This window comes from Lepidochelys kempii, chromosome 6 (assembly GCF_965140285.1).
Source record: "Lepidochelys kempii isolate rLepKem1 chromosome 6, rLepKem1.hap1, whole genome shotgun sequence".
NCBI classification, from domain to species: domain Eukaryota; kingdom Metazoa; phylum Chordata; order Testudines; family Cheloniidae; genus Lepidochelys; species Lepidochelys kempii.
Genome location: NC_136385.1, coordinates 50,302,436 through 50,317,010, shown reverse-complemented (window position 1 = coordinate 50,317,010; position 14,575 = coordinate 50,302,436). Strand labels below are relative to the sequence as shown.

At 40.7% G+C, this 14,575-nt stretch overlaps 1 protein-coding gene across 2 annotated transcripts in view; it reads right to left on the bottom strand.

Moving 5' to 3' along the window:
• CCND1 (cyclin D1) overlaps positions 1–14,575 on the bottom strand; it is an 18,187-nt gene extending 3,612 nt beyond the window's left edge. Inside the window, exons 1-5 of one of the 2 annotated variants that reach the window (XM_073347868.2) lie at positions 14,234–14,575; positions 12,437–12,652; positions 11,443–11,602; positions 5,504–5,652; positions 2,767–2,846 (exon numbers count right to left, since the gene is read on the bottom strand). In XM_073347868.2, coding sequence (XP_073203969.1) covers positions 2,841–2,846; positions 5,504–5,652; positions 11,443–11,602; positions 12,437–12,652; positions 14,234–14,431 — 729 coding nt within the window. In that variant the 5' untranslated portion in view covers positions 14,432–14,575 and the 3' untranslated portion in view covers positions 2,767–2,840. Of the gene's footprint in view, positions 1–2,766; positions 2,847–5,503; positions 5,653–11,442; positions 11,603–12,436; positions 12,653–14,233 lie in introns of those variants that run through there. The other variant, XM_073347867.2, reaches the window with a different exon arrangement.

Genomic DNA, 14,575 nt, shown 5'->3' with positions numbered 1-14,575 from the left:
TGTGCATCTCAACAAATTGCTACCACAGTTAACCTTAACTGGCCCAATGTTAGTCTCAGAAGAGAAGCCAATAACTGAATGGGGCATGGAGACTAAACTATAGTGTCACCACTGGTAATGCTGCCTCCACCCCTAAAGGCACATTGGTGGGACAATGTGTTGAAGCTTATGATACTTCTACCTGTACTGTAAGTGTTCTGTAGATGAACAGAAGGCTCTGTCTCCAAGGCTGTCAATCTTGCATCTTTCGTGAGTACAAGAGTTTCATGGATCGTGTTTTTCGAAAAATTCTAATAGCCTCATTCTGATCTCATAGCAGTGTGAATCAGGAGTTACTATCTTGCAGTCAGTGCAATTACTGGGCATAAAACTGGAGTGAGATCAAGAATTAGGCCCAAGACTGTAGCGCTATATAATTTCTACTTCTACAACAGAAATGCCTTGGCACTATACAATCCAGTAGAAGTGGTATGAGCCATTTCATAAACAATGGCTTTTCAGTTAAGGAATGGCTACATTTTTTTGAGACGAGCTTTTCAGATTAAAGGTGCTATATAAATACAAAGTATTAGTAACTAATATTCTGATTATATTCAGCAATGGCCTGATCATGTTAGCTAATTGATTACTAACTCTGGAAAACATCTAAACAAAAAATGCAGCATTCCAAAAGACCAAAATGGATGCCTTTCTGCTGAATGCAGGTCTTTCACAACATACCATCAAACAGCCAGCAACCTCATGGCAATGATTTAGAAAGTGTTGCCAACCTTTTAGCTTGCCACTGCACTCACCATCACACAGAGAGAGACCAACTAGGAATGAGACAATTCTCTCTGTGACTCATGGCTCAATATGAGCTTGATCCTGCTAAGTGCTGAGTGTCTCATGTCTCCAGGAAGGTGCTGAGCACTCTCCACTCCCATTGACTTCAATGGGAATTAAGACCACTAAGCACCGCACAGGTTCAAACTTCATATGGGTAAAAGAAACCCCCCCGGGCATCTAAGTGTACAGTTAGGAATCGGCACATCAAGCATCCAAAATCTATTTATTCACAAAATCACAGAAATCAGAGATGGAAAAGAGCTGTTAGATCATCCAGTCTGTCTTCCTGCAAATGCAGGATTAGATATTCTTTAGTGCCATGCACACCCATTGCATGGGCACAGACTTGGAGTGCCTTAAACAAGCGAAACAATCACACAGTATATTGCCAAAATTCCTCAGGCACATTGTTTACTCACATCCTTATAACAAACATTGTGAGCTTTTCTCAACATATTTAACTTTGTGTAGTAAGGACTTTGAAGTTTTCTTTTAGTATTGCCTTTTCTGATTTAACCTATGACATGCGTTAGCCCTTGCAGTGAACCCAGTCTTCCATGATAAATTGCCGTCAAAAGTGTTAGGATGTGCATGACTGAGAATGAATGTTGTTTTCCTGAGAGGGTGACCTGCCTGCTGTTTTCTTTATCTCCCAGTTTCAATTCTGCCTTCATTCAGAAGCTTCTTGTGTGATCTACCAGCTTTTCACTGATTCCACTACCACAAGAACCTTCTCTGCCACCAATAAGGGCACATGGCATTTGGGGTAAAATAAGATTAGAAACCCAAGCAAACAATTCTCTGCAAGTCCTTTCTGAGAGAGAGGGAGGTTAATCCTACCTCTAAGCAGATCAGACCATCAGTTACAGCTCACTGAAAACACATAACCTATGACCTTTTCTGGTTTAAACCCTAGTGTAATATTTCCTCTTGACAGAGACACACAGTATTTTAAATGACAAAAAGAAATGCCTCATATCCTAAAGTCATCATGCCTTCGACTCCTACGTACCTCTGGCCTTCCCAGTGAGATCTCTAACAAGACTCCCCAAGATATGACAGATCATTTCTGACTTTAGATACCACAGGACACCCATTTTAACTCCTGATAGCACGCATACCATGACACACGTAAATAGATATACAGAAATAATAAGTAAACACAATTTATTTTTTGCTTCCAAAAAGTTCAGGCACTTTCAGGTTGACTCAGCCATAACTAGGTGGCAAGTTTCTCACTGAAAGCCAACGCATAGTTGTTTCAGAGCAATTCCAACGCTGGCTCTGTTTTTTGGAAACACTCCCACATACATGTTTGACTCTGAAAACTGAAATGTGAACTAGTTTTACTCATAATATTGAACAAGCAATGAATACATTTTGTAAACAGCTTGGGAGGATTTTCTATAAATGATTATTCTTTTCCTTTTCGGCACTGAAAAAAATCTTCACTCTGACACTGCAGGAGTGGATTGAGTTCTGATTGTATGTTGTTAAATAACATACAATCTTTACAGCTTACTGTAAACAGGCTGTCTGCTAAATTGCAATTTAATGAACAATGTGATGTTTGAAATGCTTTATGTTTTTGTTCAAATTATTTTTTCACGTAGATATTAAATGAACAGCTTCTCTGCAAGAATATTAAATTTCTCAAAAATGCTACATACAAAAAAACTTACTGTGTACATTTTCATCACTAGCATAACATTATTGATGCCCAGTGTTACACTTACATTTTGTTTTTCCATTCTACTCACAGCTTCTGAATACTGGGAGCAAATACAAAACTTGTGTGTTAGTCTGATAACTTCTCCCAACAACTTTTCTGCTTCACTACCCAAATTTTCAATGCCCACAGTTTGTTCAAGGTCATAAGCCCTTCCTGGATTAATTAAGCTTCTCAGTGAAAAAAAAAGGCCTACTAGATTACTGATGTGGTCAAATACCTTTATTTAACATACACAGTAGACATGATCAGATTGAAATTCAGTCCAGCATAAGATTTAAGGTCAGATCTGAAGGAAACAAACAACAACAAAATCTATTGGAAATCCTTTGTTATTGCCTGGCTCATTAAGAATAAAAGACATATGTTTGAAGGTGTCTCTGGAGTGGGCAGGGAGGAGAAGCAAATTCCAGTGTATTAACAGACAGCATGGAAACCCAATCTAATCTAGTTTAGCAAATTTCTGGCCTGGAAATGAATGTCAGGCAAAATTCAATCCATTTGGATGATGGGGTCAGGAACAGAATGATGGAAGACAGCCCAAGACTTCTAATTGTGATTATCTGACTTCTAATTACCACTGATCAAAGGCAAAATGGGAAACTGGACTCCTACCAACATAAACATGAACTATACAAGAATTTCAATCAGGTGATATTCATTTTACTTTAGACTCAACTTTTTTGAGACTAAGGTAAAACTTATCAGTATGAAAACTGAAATCCAACAGACCATCTGCTCTGGCTAGCAAACAATCAGGAAAAGTGTTAACCATTTTGTCAAAATGCATCAGTCTAATAAATACTTTGAAACAATCGAATCCACATGATATTAAATGTATGGCAATATGTGCCATCACTTGTGGATCAACAACCCAAACAATGTTATTAAGAAAACTTTCAAGATCAGGATTAGTGTTTGATCCATCAGTTAAGATAATTTGTTTCATAAGAAATGTGTAGTAAGCTCTAAGGCCAGAGATCCCTCTTTATAGAAAATCCAGTAATTGTCAAATTCACAGAATAATTATGGCAGAGGATATTGCACCTTTATTATAAACATGGGGACAGAAATCATGTTAATACAGAAGACCAAGAAAGAAATCAACAAAGATTTAGGTGATCTTTCCTTTTTGAGGTTCCTTAAAAAATTTACATATAACTTTATGATATTTCTTATTTTATCTAGCAAACTATGTAAAAATCTTAATGTCTAGTTATTGTTATTTTAAGACATAAACGTAATTATCACAAAAGTTTCCGTCCCACTCACCTTAAAGATCTTCCTTTTAAGTTCAGTTCATATAGACTGTGGCCTTGCATACTATTTATGAATAATAAAACGCAGTGCCCAAAGTGCTATTACTTCTAATTAAAACTACTTTCCTTTTTCAAAGAGCTCTGACACTGACTAAGTCAAGTCATGTAAGGACATGTTGCAGTTCTACATGACACAGAGTTCTGCGATGTGTTAGAATCTAATTCATGGTTATATATGAAAAAAATGTAAATAATATTTTCTTTTAAATCAGACATACACTATAGGTGCTGAAAGCAGATTGCTTGCTTCTTCCTAAGTTCCTGATTCAAATGTCTTGAATTGGATAGAGTTCAAGCATACACTTAAGCACATGCATGGTCCTAACAAACAAGCCAGAATATTACAGGTACACACCACTTCAGCAGTGGGATACTTAAAGCATCTGTAGTACTTAAGAGTATATAACATTTCAGCACTGAATCAGTACTACTAAATTCTGCTCCTAGTAGTATTAAGAGCAAAAATAATTTGCTTAACTGTGTGGTATAGTATCTTGAAATAGTTAGGATGGGCCGATAATAAGCAGCAGTGAAGTATTTGTCTGTGTTGGCATCATCTAAATTCTAACAAAATATCAGAAAAATATTCCCTTATATCGGAACTAATCATAACAATGCTTTCACAATTTGCTAACAATCATTAAAATTCTACATATCACAGCCCTTTATATTAACTTGGGTGTGAGTTGTTTGGTTGTTAGAATAATTATATATCTTCAGTTTATGAATACATAAAATGAAGGGTTTTACAGCATCTCAAAGATTCTATTGCAAACCACAGGGTTGTCTTTATTTGAGTCATTGTCCAGAGCTTGGAGACCTCACAAGAACCTTTTTAAAGCATCTATTTATTGGTCTTCCACATTGTTACAAAACAAAGCTAAACTCTGCCCCAACTTCACACACCATTATGACATGGATCATTGACTTTAGGTCTTCCTTGTAGGCTCCCTTCCTGGCCCATTCACTCATGAAAGGTTTATTGCTCACTAGTTACTGATGTGCATCTCCTGGAAGCTGCAGGGCAAAATGAGAGTCCTATGAGGACCATCTACCTTGTCAGAAAGTCGTGGGACAAACATTTGTTCCAAAAAGGAATTCAATACCAGCTACTGTGCAGGTCTAGCACGTAATAAACCAAATTAGATAATTAGAACCCCCTTAAAAAAAGCATTTCACACCACTAGGCACAATAAAGGGTCTCAAGAGTGGTCAAAGATAAGCTCAGAGATACCATGACGTCTATTTATTGCAATCTTAGTAACTATTTCCTTGTCTTATTTTAAAGGTTTTTGTTCTACATAGGCTGCTGGTTTAATAACCTACAAACCGAATACAGCCTCAGCAATTGTCCTAAACCAATTTAAGAGCTTCCTTTGCTTTGTTGATATGTCTGTCTTAACAACATTAGGACTGGTCATGGTATTCATATCAATGAACTGCAGTAGCGTAATCTCTGATTTTTAATGTATATAACGATGACTAATAGTCACTGGGAAGAACAAAAGAGAATACACTTGAAAAACCACATCCAAGTTGTACTTTGATCAGCGTTTACTGTCAAATCATATACTACAGTGAGGCACTCAAAAAACTCTAAAATAGAGAGATTGAAAGAATCACTTACCGGGTCACATTTGATAACTTGTGATAGGAAATGTGTGAGACTTTGATAGGAGAGGAAAGTGTTAGTGTCTCCCAGGTGAAGGCCTTGCACGGCTGCTACCACACTCCCAGCTGCGATCATGGAAGGTGGGTTTGAAATAAACTTAACATCTGTTTAAAGAAAGAAGTGGGAAAAAAAGAGAATTGATTTCTTTAGGATGAGCTTGCTTGTGTCACTCCTAAGAGTTAGACCTGATTGCCAGATAATAAGTCTTAAGAGGCTGTAGGATTGCAAACATAAAGACTCCTCCTAATGTAATTTAACAATATCGGCAATTAACGGGCCCGATCCCACAAGCACTTATGCACATGAATAACTTTACCTGAGTGAGAAACCCTTTTTTAGAGAAAGGCCTGAAAGGCTAATCATTCCTTTGAAGGATTTTGAGGATATTAGAGCCCTAATCCTGCAAACACTTATAAATATACTTTACTCCTGTGAGTAGTCCCATTTAAATCAACGTGATTATTCACATGAGTAAAGCTATTCACATTTGAAAGCATTTGCAAGATCAGGTGCATTATGTAATGTAAGCAGTCTCTGAATCATATACCCTTTAAAACATAAACCTTTACAATTATGTTAGAAAGAGAGAAATGTATAACTTTAATATAAAAAAAAAGCAAAAACAAAAGCGATTAAGACCACTTAAACCTGTCAGTAGGTGAATATTCTATATTTAAATTAAGGTTTCATCTTCAAAATGCTTTGTCTCAACCTAGTCTCTTGTCAGTGGCTGCCATCCATCCTGGCAACAGGGATTTAATGTAAATGTGGCATAACTAAGTGACGGGGGTCCCAAGAATTGGCGGACAATCAGTTACATTCTGATGTGACACCATGCTGACAAGAGGCTGGGCCCCCTTCCAGACTGCATTGCTGTAGGTCTCTCTACAAAGCCACTCCCATGATTCTTTGAGGGGCCTATCTCTGCCATTAGAATGTTATTTCCCCCCCCCTTTTTTTTTTTTAATAAGGGCAAATAATGTGGAATAATCCACATTTTAATGCTAAGGCTCTTTCTGCTATACAGGAATGTGTTTGATTTTTGATTCATGGCAAAATGAACCCTGGACCAAGTATTAGGAGGAAAAGAAATAAGTGGTACTAGTAAATGTCTAACTTTTTAGGGGAGAAAAAGGAAATGATATCTTATATACGATAACTTGAGATACATTCCTTCCCCTATTATCAAATATACAACTTTTCCTTTGCTGCATAAACATAAAACCACCTGTCAACCCTTGAATTAAATCAAAGACATGAAAAACTTAAGCGGGAGGGAATGGGGGCTCTATGAAACAGTTTAAATATTAAATCATTTATCTCTTTATGATTTAATATCTTTTGTATAAAGGCTTTAACAGTATAAGCATCAGGACTCTCTGTATATACTAAAAAGAAAAGGAGTACTTGTGGCACCTGGTTAGTCTCTAAGGATGCTCAAATAAATTGGTTAGTCTCTAAGGATGCTCAAATAAATTGGTTAGTCTCTAAGGTGCCACAAGTACTCCTTTTCTTTTTGCGAATACAGACTAACACGGCTGTTACTCTGAAATCTGTATACACTAAACACCTATTGTTGTAGGTATTATAGGTACAGTTTGGGGTTTATATCTCTGCCACTCCATCTGTACCCTGACCCATCCCATACTCACCTTCCAAAGGGAAATTTACCCCAAGCTCTATGAAATTGAAAGTGCCTTCAGAACTAAATTGATGTGATTAAGTATAAAAGGGTTTTTTATGTGCTATGTTGCCAGCTAAACTCATGTCACATCTTGACATATCTGAAATAGGTCTAACTTATCTCTTCCCTCCCCCACCTCTCCCCAACTCTTTCCCAAAAGATTTCTAAATAGATTCAGTTTGACCATTGCCAATAAATGCATCCCAGAGATAGTATCTAATCTGTTCACTCAAACAAATCACTGGTATGTTTTCTTAGGTACACTTAAAATGAGAGGCTTCTGTTGGTTTAAACAGGTCTGAAGATTTGATTCACCAAACTTTAGTTGTATACACATACACAGTCACAGTGAATTATCTCCAGTGTTTATTAGTTTCTGCATAATTATCATCCCAAAAAATGGCCAAAATTGTGTACGTTTAATGAGCCCATTCAGACAGTAGTAAGTTTGGGATTCCTGTTTGCTTTTTTCTTTTAAAGGGGGCAATACACAAAAACATGAATTCACAGTCACACCCTTAGTATGTCCAAGGTGGAAAAGTAATAATGCAGTTTAAATGACCAGTTTATGTCTGTCCCCATAACCACTCCAGACAAGCAGCATGGACTGTCTTTTTGTTGCAACTCAACAAGGAATTATTTGTGGCAGAGGCCACTAATTTCAGCATATTAATCAGGGGGCCCCTCTGGCCTGTAATTGGATGCCCCCAAGTGAAGAGTGTGGCATCATTGTCAGCCTCCATCGCCTCATCTTGCGCTATTGAGCGCTCAGGAACAAGGGGGCTTCGGTGAGATGAATTAGACCTGACACAGCCACAATGGGGAAGGGGGCCCCATCAATTGAAGCACACATCCCCAGTAGCCTATCTGAGACTTCATCCAAAAAGAATAAACAACTTCAGCGTTGTTAAAAAGAGAGAGAGGGAGAATGAGAGAGAGAGAGAGAGAGAGAGAGAGAGAGAGAGAGAGGAGGGGGAGGAGAGAGAAGAATGCCAGCCACCCTGAAGGGAGGACAAAGCAGGCATCTAGGCGCTGCAGCGCTTTAAAAAAAATTCCTAACAAGGCGAGTCACCCCTTTTCCTTTTTAAATGGAGCAGCAATTCTATCCGTCTGGAGAGCTGGGGGCTATGAATGAAAATCTTTTCATTGAGGCAAATCAAAACTGTGAACATAAATCACTTGCTGCAAGATGCAACAGGTTCCAACTGGTCACATACCTTGAGTCTCCCAATTTTATAAAGGCCAGAGAATAGAAGAATTGTAGCAAAGTTGTTTCAAAGGGAAGTCTTTTTTCTCTCTCTCTCCACCAGGGAGGAGGAAAGAGAGGAGAGAAGAACAATAATAATAACATAAAGGGGCCTGGTATGTTTAGATAACCAGAGGGCCACAATGAAACGCTGAAGCGCCCAATATTTGTTCCTTTTCATTGTTTTGCTTGTATAGAGCTGGAGTTTTAACTTAACTCCAGTCTTAACTGGGGCCAAAAAAGGCCTGTTTCCTTCTGAGTTATCCCTGCCTTACTTGGCCACGCCAAAGCCCCATTTATTAAGGTCAATTATATGTTAACTTCGAACAACCCCTGGTAATTTTTTCTTTCCTTCTCTAACCTACCACAGCAAAAAGTTGGTGAAAATATATTTAAAAAACAAAACAAATCCCCTTCTATTAGGCAGGCAACTGAGGATGGAGCATAAAGGGAATTCCAGTCAACATCACCTTTCTATGTAATCTTTTCTATCAGAAGCAAATACTCATACACATCTTCAAACTCTCCCCTGCCTTCACCTTGTATTTCAAGTAGTGCTCACACAATGGCACTGGAGTCAATTTCCCAGTGGCTTCCATGGGCTCTGGATCAGGCTCACAAGGTATTCAGGGAAGTACAACCGGTTTGCAATCCACCTAGATTAGGGCTGGCCAGAAAAAAATATAACACACCAAAAAGTGAAGGTCAGATGCTGCTGACGCCACGTGTTCTTTATCTTGTCTGGGCATCACTAGCCAACAAGGGAGTCATCCGAAGAGAGACAAAAAAATCTTGGCATCCAAAAATGAAATAAAAATCCAAAGCTGATCAAACAGCTCTGTTCAACACTCCTTACTCAGGTAATATTCCCAGTGACTTCAATGGAGCGCTGAATAAGTCCCATAATCTTGATGACCTCCATGCTATTTTAAAAAGCTAAGTAAAATTCTCTGTACATGGGTCACATTCGCTGATCCATTTTCCAGCTACCCATGTGGTGAGGAGCATACTGTTAAATATAGACTCTGGATGTGCTTTCTAAAAGAACCATAACAACACTGACAGTAGATCAAAGTACTGGACTCCTAGCAAGGCTTCAACCTTTGAACTACTCTTGTTTTCATCACTATCACTGCCAGCACAACCACCTAGATTAAACATCCCCATATCCAAAGGGGAGACTGGATAGCTGTAAAGAAACACCATATACAACTAATCTCTTAGGTGGCTTCAGACCAGGCAATCACACATTCGAATTCACTACAATCTCAATGTTCTGCTTGAATCTCTGTCTAGGAAAACACATTTGATCCACAAATGTTTCAAACCCTTTAAAAGCTGTTTGGAGAGGTTCTATTACTCACATATTAGGAGCAATGTGCTGAGTCAGTCAAACTTGTGAGCTGCCTGCCATTCTGTACTTAGGCCTATGATAAAGGCAAGACTGAAACCTACCAATAATGTATATATTTATCTTCAGAGATTCTGTGGCTATATCTCCAGGCCAGACACTTCAGTGACAGTGACTATGTGAGACCAATAAATTATTTTTATTTTTTTAATGCTTATTATTTTTCTTGGATCTTTTGACCACATCCATCCCTGGTGTAACACCACTGAACACCAATGTACATCAGAGATTAATTTGCCCTTTGGCTTTAAATACACCCTAAGCTTTCAAGTACAGAGAGATGGGGGGGAGGGGTAGCTGCATTAGTCTGTATCCACAAAAAACAACGGAGGAGTCCAGCTACAACCAACAGAGACCTTTTCTTCAGACTGAACGACTCAATGTCATGCAGGCATGACCTCTCCTTTCACTTAACTATTATTGGATATGAATATTCATATTTATAAAGGTATATTACTAATTTCAAGTGAGTTTTTTATTAGTATCAACACGATCCTTGACATTCATCTTTATGTGACGCTACAGGCTTCCCTTCAAAGGAGCATTTGCTTTGGCTGCCTTTGTTTCCTTATTCTTTTGCCACATTTGGGTTTCTCATGCCACAATTGAAAGGAATCACGTGAAGTGGATTTTAAGAAAAACTGATCAATCCTTTGAAAATCACCTTTGTCCTGCCTGCCCCGACACTCTTTCCCATGAGAACAGTGGTATCTGGAGGAGATCATAAAGGCAGTGTTGCTCTTCTGATCTCTTGCTCCCCATCTTACTCTTGTTATGGTTCAATGGATAAAATGCATGACCGCCTGCACACCATTTGTGCACGTGGAGTTTCCGGGAATTAGCACACACACACACACACACACACAATGCCCTTGAAACCAAAGATCAAGCCTCTGCAAACCTGGCCCAGGGAACAGTCAGTGTCTCTGGCTCCTCTGCAGTCCGCCCCTGCACATGCCTCCAGCAAAGCACGTGGCCAGCTGGGTGTGGACGGCAGACTTAGCCCTGTGCCAGAAAAGTGTCTGTGCCATGTGCCCCTTCTGCAATCCACCATCTACTAGCATGGGAAAAGGGGAAACTTGAATGAGGGAGATTTTACAACAAGCCAGTGAAACGCACCCATATACAGAACTAACTACATGCAAATTCTTCCTCCTAACTCTTTCAAAACTGCCTTAAAATGAATCCACAATGAGGGAGTCTGCTTCCAGGCCAGAGATTCTTTGGCAGGCCTTCATAGGCCCAGATATACACTGGAGAAGGATCTGGCCATTCTTTGAGATAGGTTTATTTAATCACTTTCCATGAAGAGTTTTACATATTTACTTCATGTTAAACTCAGAAGAGAGGCATCTTCTCAGAAACTTACCTTCTGAAAAGTAATCCACCTTCTGCAAACAACAGGGGACAACACTCAGTGCTTAAATTATCTGCACTGAGTTCTGTGAACTTGAGTATGGTAACTCTACGGAAAGTCTTAGGAATTGGGGATAAGGGTGGGTGTGCATGTTGGGTATGGGGAACAACACGCCATTTTAGTGTGCAGGGCATACCTGTTGCGCACAGAGCCACAAAAGTCTGGGCATGTTTACGGATGATTTGCTTGGTGTCCTCCGCCACAGGCATTTTAGTAAGGAAATGTTCAATGAAATCATGAGGGGTCATTGCGGCCAGATTCCATTTCAGCTTATTCACCAGAAACAGCTCCATTTGCTACAAAAACAAAAAGGAGGAAAGGGGGAAAAGAAGGAAAACAGTTAGAAGCTCTGCTTATAAACAGCTTTGAAATGTAGCAATTGCTTCTGAAGCAGTTAAGGTGAATTTCATCAGTTTTTACTGTATTCTGGAATCTTAATGCATGGGCTTCTTTTTGAGGCACTGACTTCTGCATGATTGGAGACTGATGACTAAAACACTACACTTCCTCACCAGTGGTGCTGTGATGGTGTGAAGGAGGATTACTAGCAGAGGCGTACCAAGGTGAGGGTGCCTTTATGCATGAAACTACTGCAAGACTGTCCTCACCCACAGGCCTGAAATGCAGCACTCCGTTCACCAGTCAAGTTGCTGAACTGCACACTAGGAACGCAAGAGGGCGCCAGCCACCCACTTTTTACCCCTTGTCCTGTGTTTTCTCTGAGGGTGAGGTAATAATGAGTATCTTAGGGATTTTTTCATTCGAATAATCTACTGCATCATGTAGTCTGCAATCGCACAGAGTCTGCACGAGCCCAACTTTCGCTGGCTAAGAAGCGCGTGGAACCCCCTGACGCCAGCTTACTGGAGCGGAGGGGGCGGGGGGCAGAGACAGCCGTGTAAGTTACATCTGTTGCTCCCATGTGCCGTAATGGAGTTAGCCTGGGAGCTGGAGGTGAACGGCCAATAATTCTAGGGGGTGAATCGCGCATAATTACTCAGTGTGAAGTAGGGGGTCACACTGGGCAGATCTGAAGAAGGAGCCTCGCGATTTTCTCTGTCGGGGTTGATTTTTATTTATTTTCCTCTCTCCTGATCGTGCTTTTCCAGATGAAGTAAACACGAAATTACCAGTAATTCGTCGGGTCTAATGGAGTTGTCGGTGTAAATGCTCAGTTTTTCTGCGGTTAGAGGAATCGTTTCCTTCATTTTTGAAGCCACAAACATGCAGGTAGCTCCCAGAAGTTGCAATCGGTTTTTCTTGAGGGGTTCAAACGACAAAAATCTGTCCAAATAATTCATAGCCAAGGGGAAAACTTCCTCTTCACATTTCTGCTCCTCGCAAACCTGGAAAAGGAGAGAGCTCGTTGAAACGAATAATAATGATAGCAACTAGTCATGCCTCCTCCCCCCGACCAAAGCTTGAAGGGCAAGGCAGAGAATAGGGGTGACGGGGGGAGAAATAAATTTCCCCCAAAAGAGTGGGGAAAAGACTTAAAAGAAACTGAAAGAGAAAGTCGCAAACGGAGAAAGTAGGGAAATGTGGCGTTAGCAATCCACAGCCGAGCTCTGGCCAAAAGGGGAAATCTGGATTCTCACAGATCGGCAGCCGCTTTGAAAAAGGCAAATAAATTGCAAAATGATGCGGGGACAGAGCTGGGATCCCAGGGTTTTGTTCTTATTTGCCTGGGTGCTGCAGATTCTCTGCTTTGCTCGAGACACAAAGGTGGCGTCCGGAGCAGCAGCAGCACCAGCCCCATTTCCCCAGACGTCATCTTTTCAAAAAATATTTAAAAATATTTAAAAAATCAGCCGAAGCTCCAAAAAGGGCTGAAAACGACCCGGCGGGGGTCCTTTACCGATCCCCGGGCTGATGGGGCACCTGGGGGCGTACAGGGAGATACCCCGAAATCAAACTCACAAGGTCCCCCTCACCCTCTTCAGAAAAGCAACGTGCGACATTTCGAAGAGCAAGGGCAACGTGCTGTGCTTTCAAAAATTAATTAAAAATAGATCGCAGGCGCCCAGGGCTTCGGAAAAGGCATGAAAATGTAGCCCCGGCTCCCTAGCTCCAGCTGGAAATGCCCTGACACATGTCCTGCCAGGGGAGTGGGGCATTTGAACTCGATTTTGCCATGCGACCTTGCCGAAAGTTTCTGCAACACAAGCATGTCTTTGAGGGGTGACCACAGCTCGCTCTCTGCTCTGAACAAAGAAACTTTCACCCTGCATTTCCCCAAGAAATGACAGAGCCCAACAGCCGATCCTCCTGTCCACAGCCCCAGCAGGGACCCCCGTTTCTGGAGCACCCCCGGCCCCCTTTGGCTTGCTCCTGGGGACTTGCTAATTTTCTAATTATTAATAAACACTTTTGCTTTGCAATAAAAGAACAAAGATGGCGCATAATACTGGCACGGGCAGCACTTGCATACGTGTACATGGATATTAATTTAAAATAAAATCCCAATAAAATAACTGGCGAGGTTTAACTGCAGCCCTAAGACAAGAGTGGGGCGTCGGGGTGCCTGGGAAGTTGCTGTGCTCATCTGGGATCCCAGAGAAGGACTCTTAAGGGGGCTTTTTCCAAGTGGGGCTTTCAAACTTTGTTTTCTCTGGCACTGAGTTCATTCTAAAAGGTTCAAGGGAGACCCCCAGAATTTATTTTCTTTAGAGATGGGGGTGTGGGATTTGCTTTCCCTCTATCGAAGACACCTCATTGTTAACAAGTAAATAAAAGATAAGGGGATAAAAGGCATCACACTCTTGACTGTCAATATATATCTGTAGCAATATGTCCTATGCTGAAGGAGGGGGTGTTTTTTGGGGGTGGGGGGGAGCTGGGGCTGGAATGGGGGAGTTATTCAGGGTTTATTCAGGGTTTATTCATTAATGCAGAAGCTTGCAAAGAAATCTCTGAAACATACAAACCTCCAGCATCCAAGTGGCAACTATTTTCCTCATATATGGCAAGATTTCCTTCTGCACGCACTTGAAGTAGGACACAGAGGGCGAGCAGGTCTCCTCTGCCTTCAGCATTGTCTGCAGAACCCTGTCATTTAGTAGGTTGGCATCTAGATAGGCTCTTCTGATGGTTTCCACTTCACAACACAGCAGCTGATGTTCCATGTCTGTCTCCTTCTTCTAAAGTCAGTTTTCTAAAGGACTGAGTCAGTCTCTCTCTCGCTCGCTTGCTCTCTCGCTCTCTCTCTCTCTCTCTCTCTCTCTTCCCCTTCCAGGAGTCCCTTGGATGCTGCTTGCTGCTACTGCCGC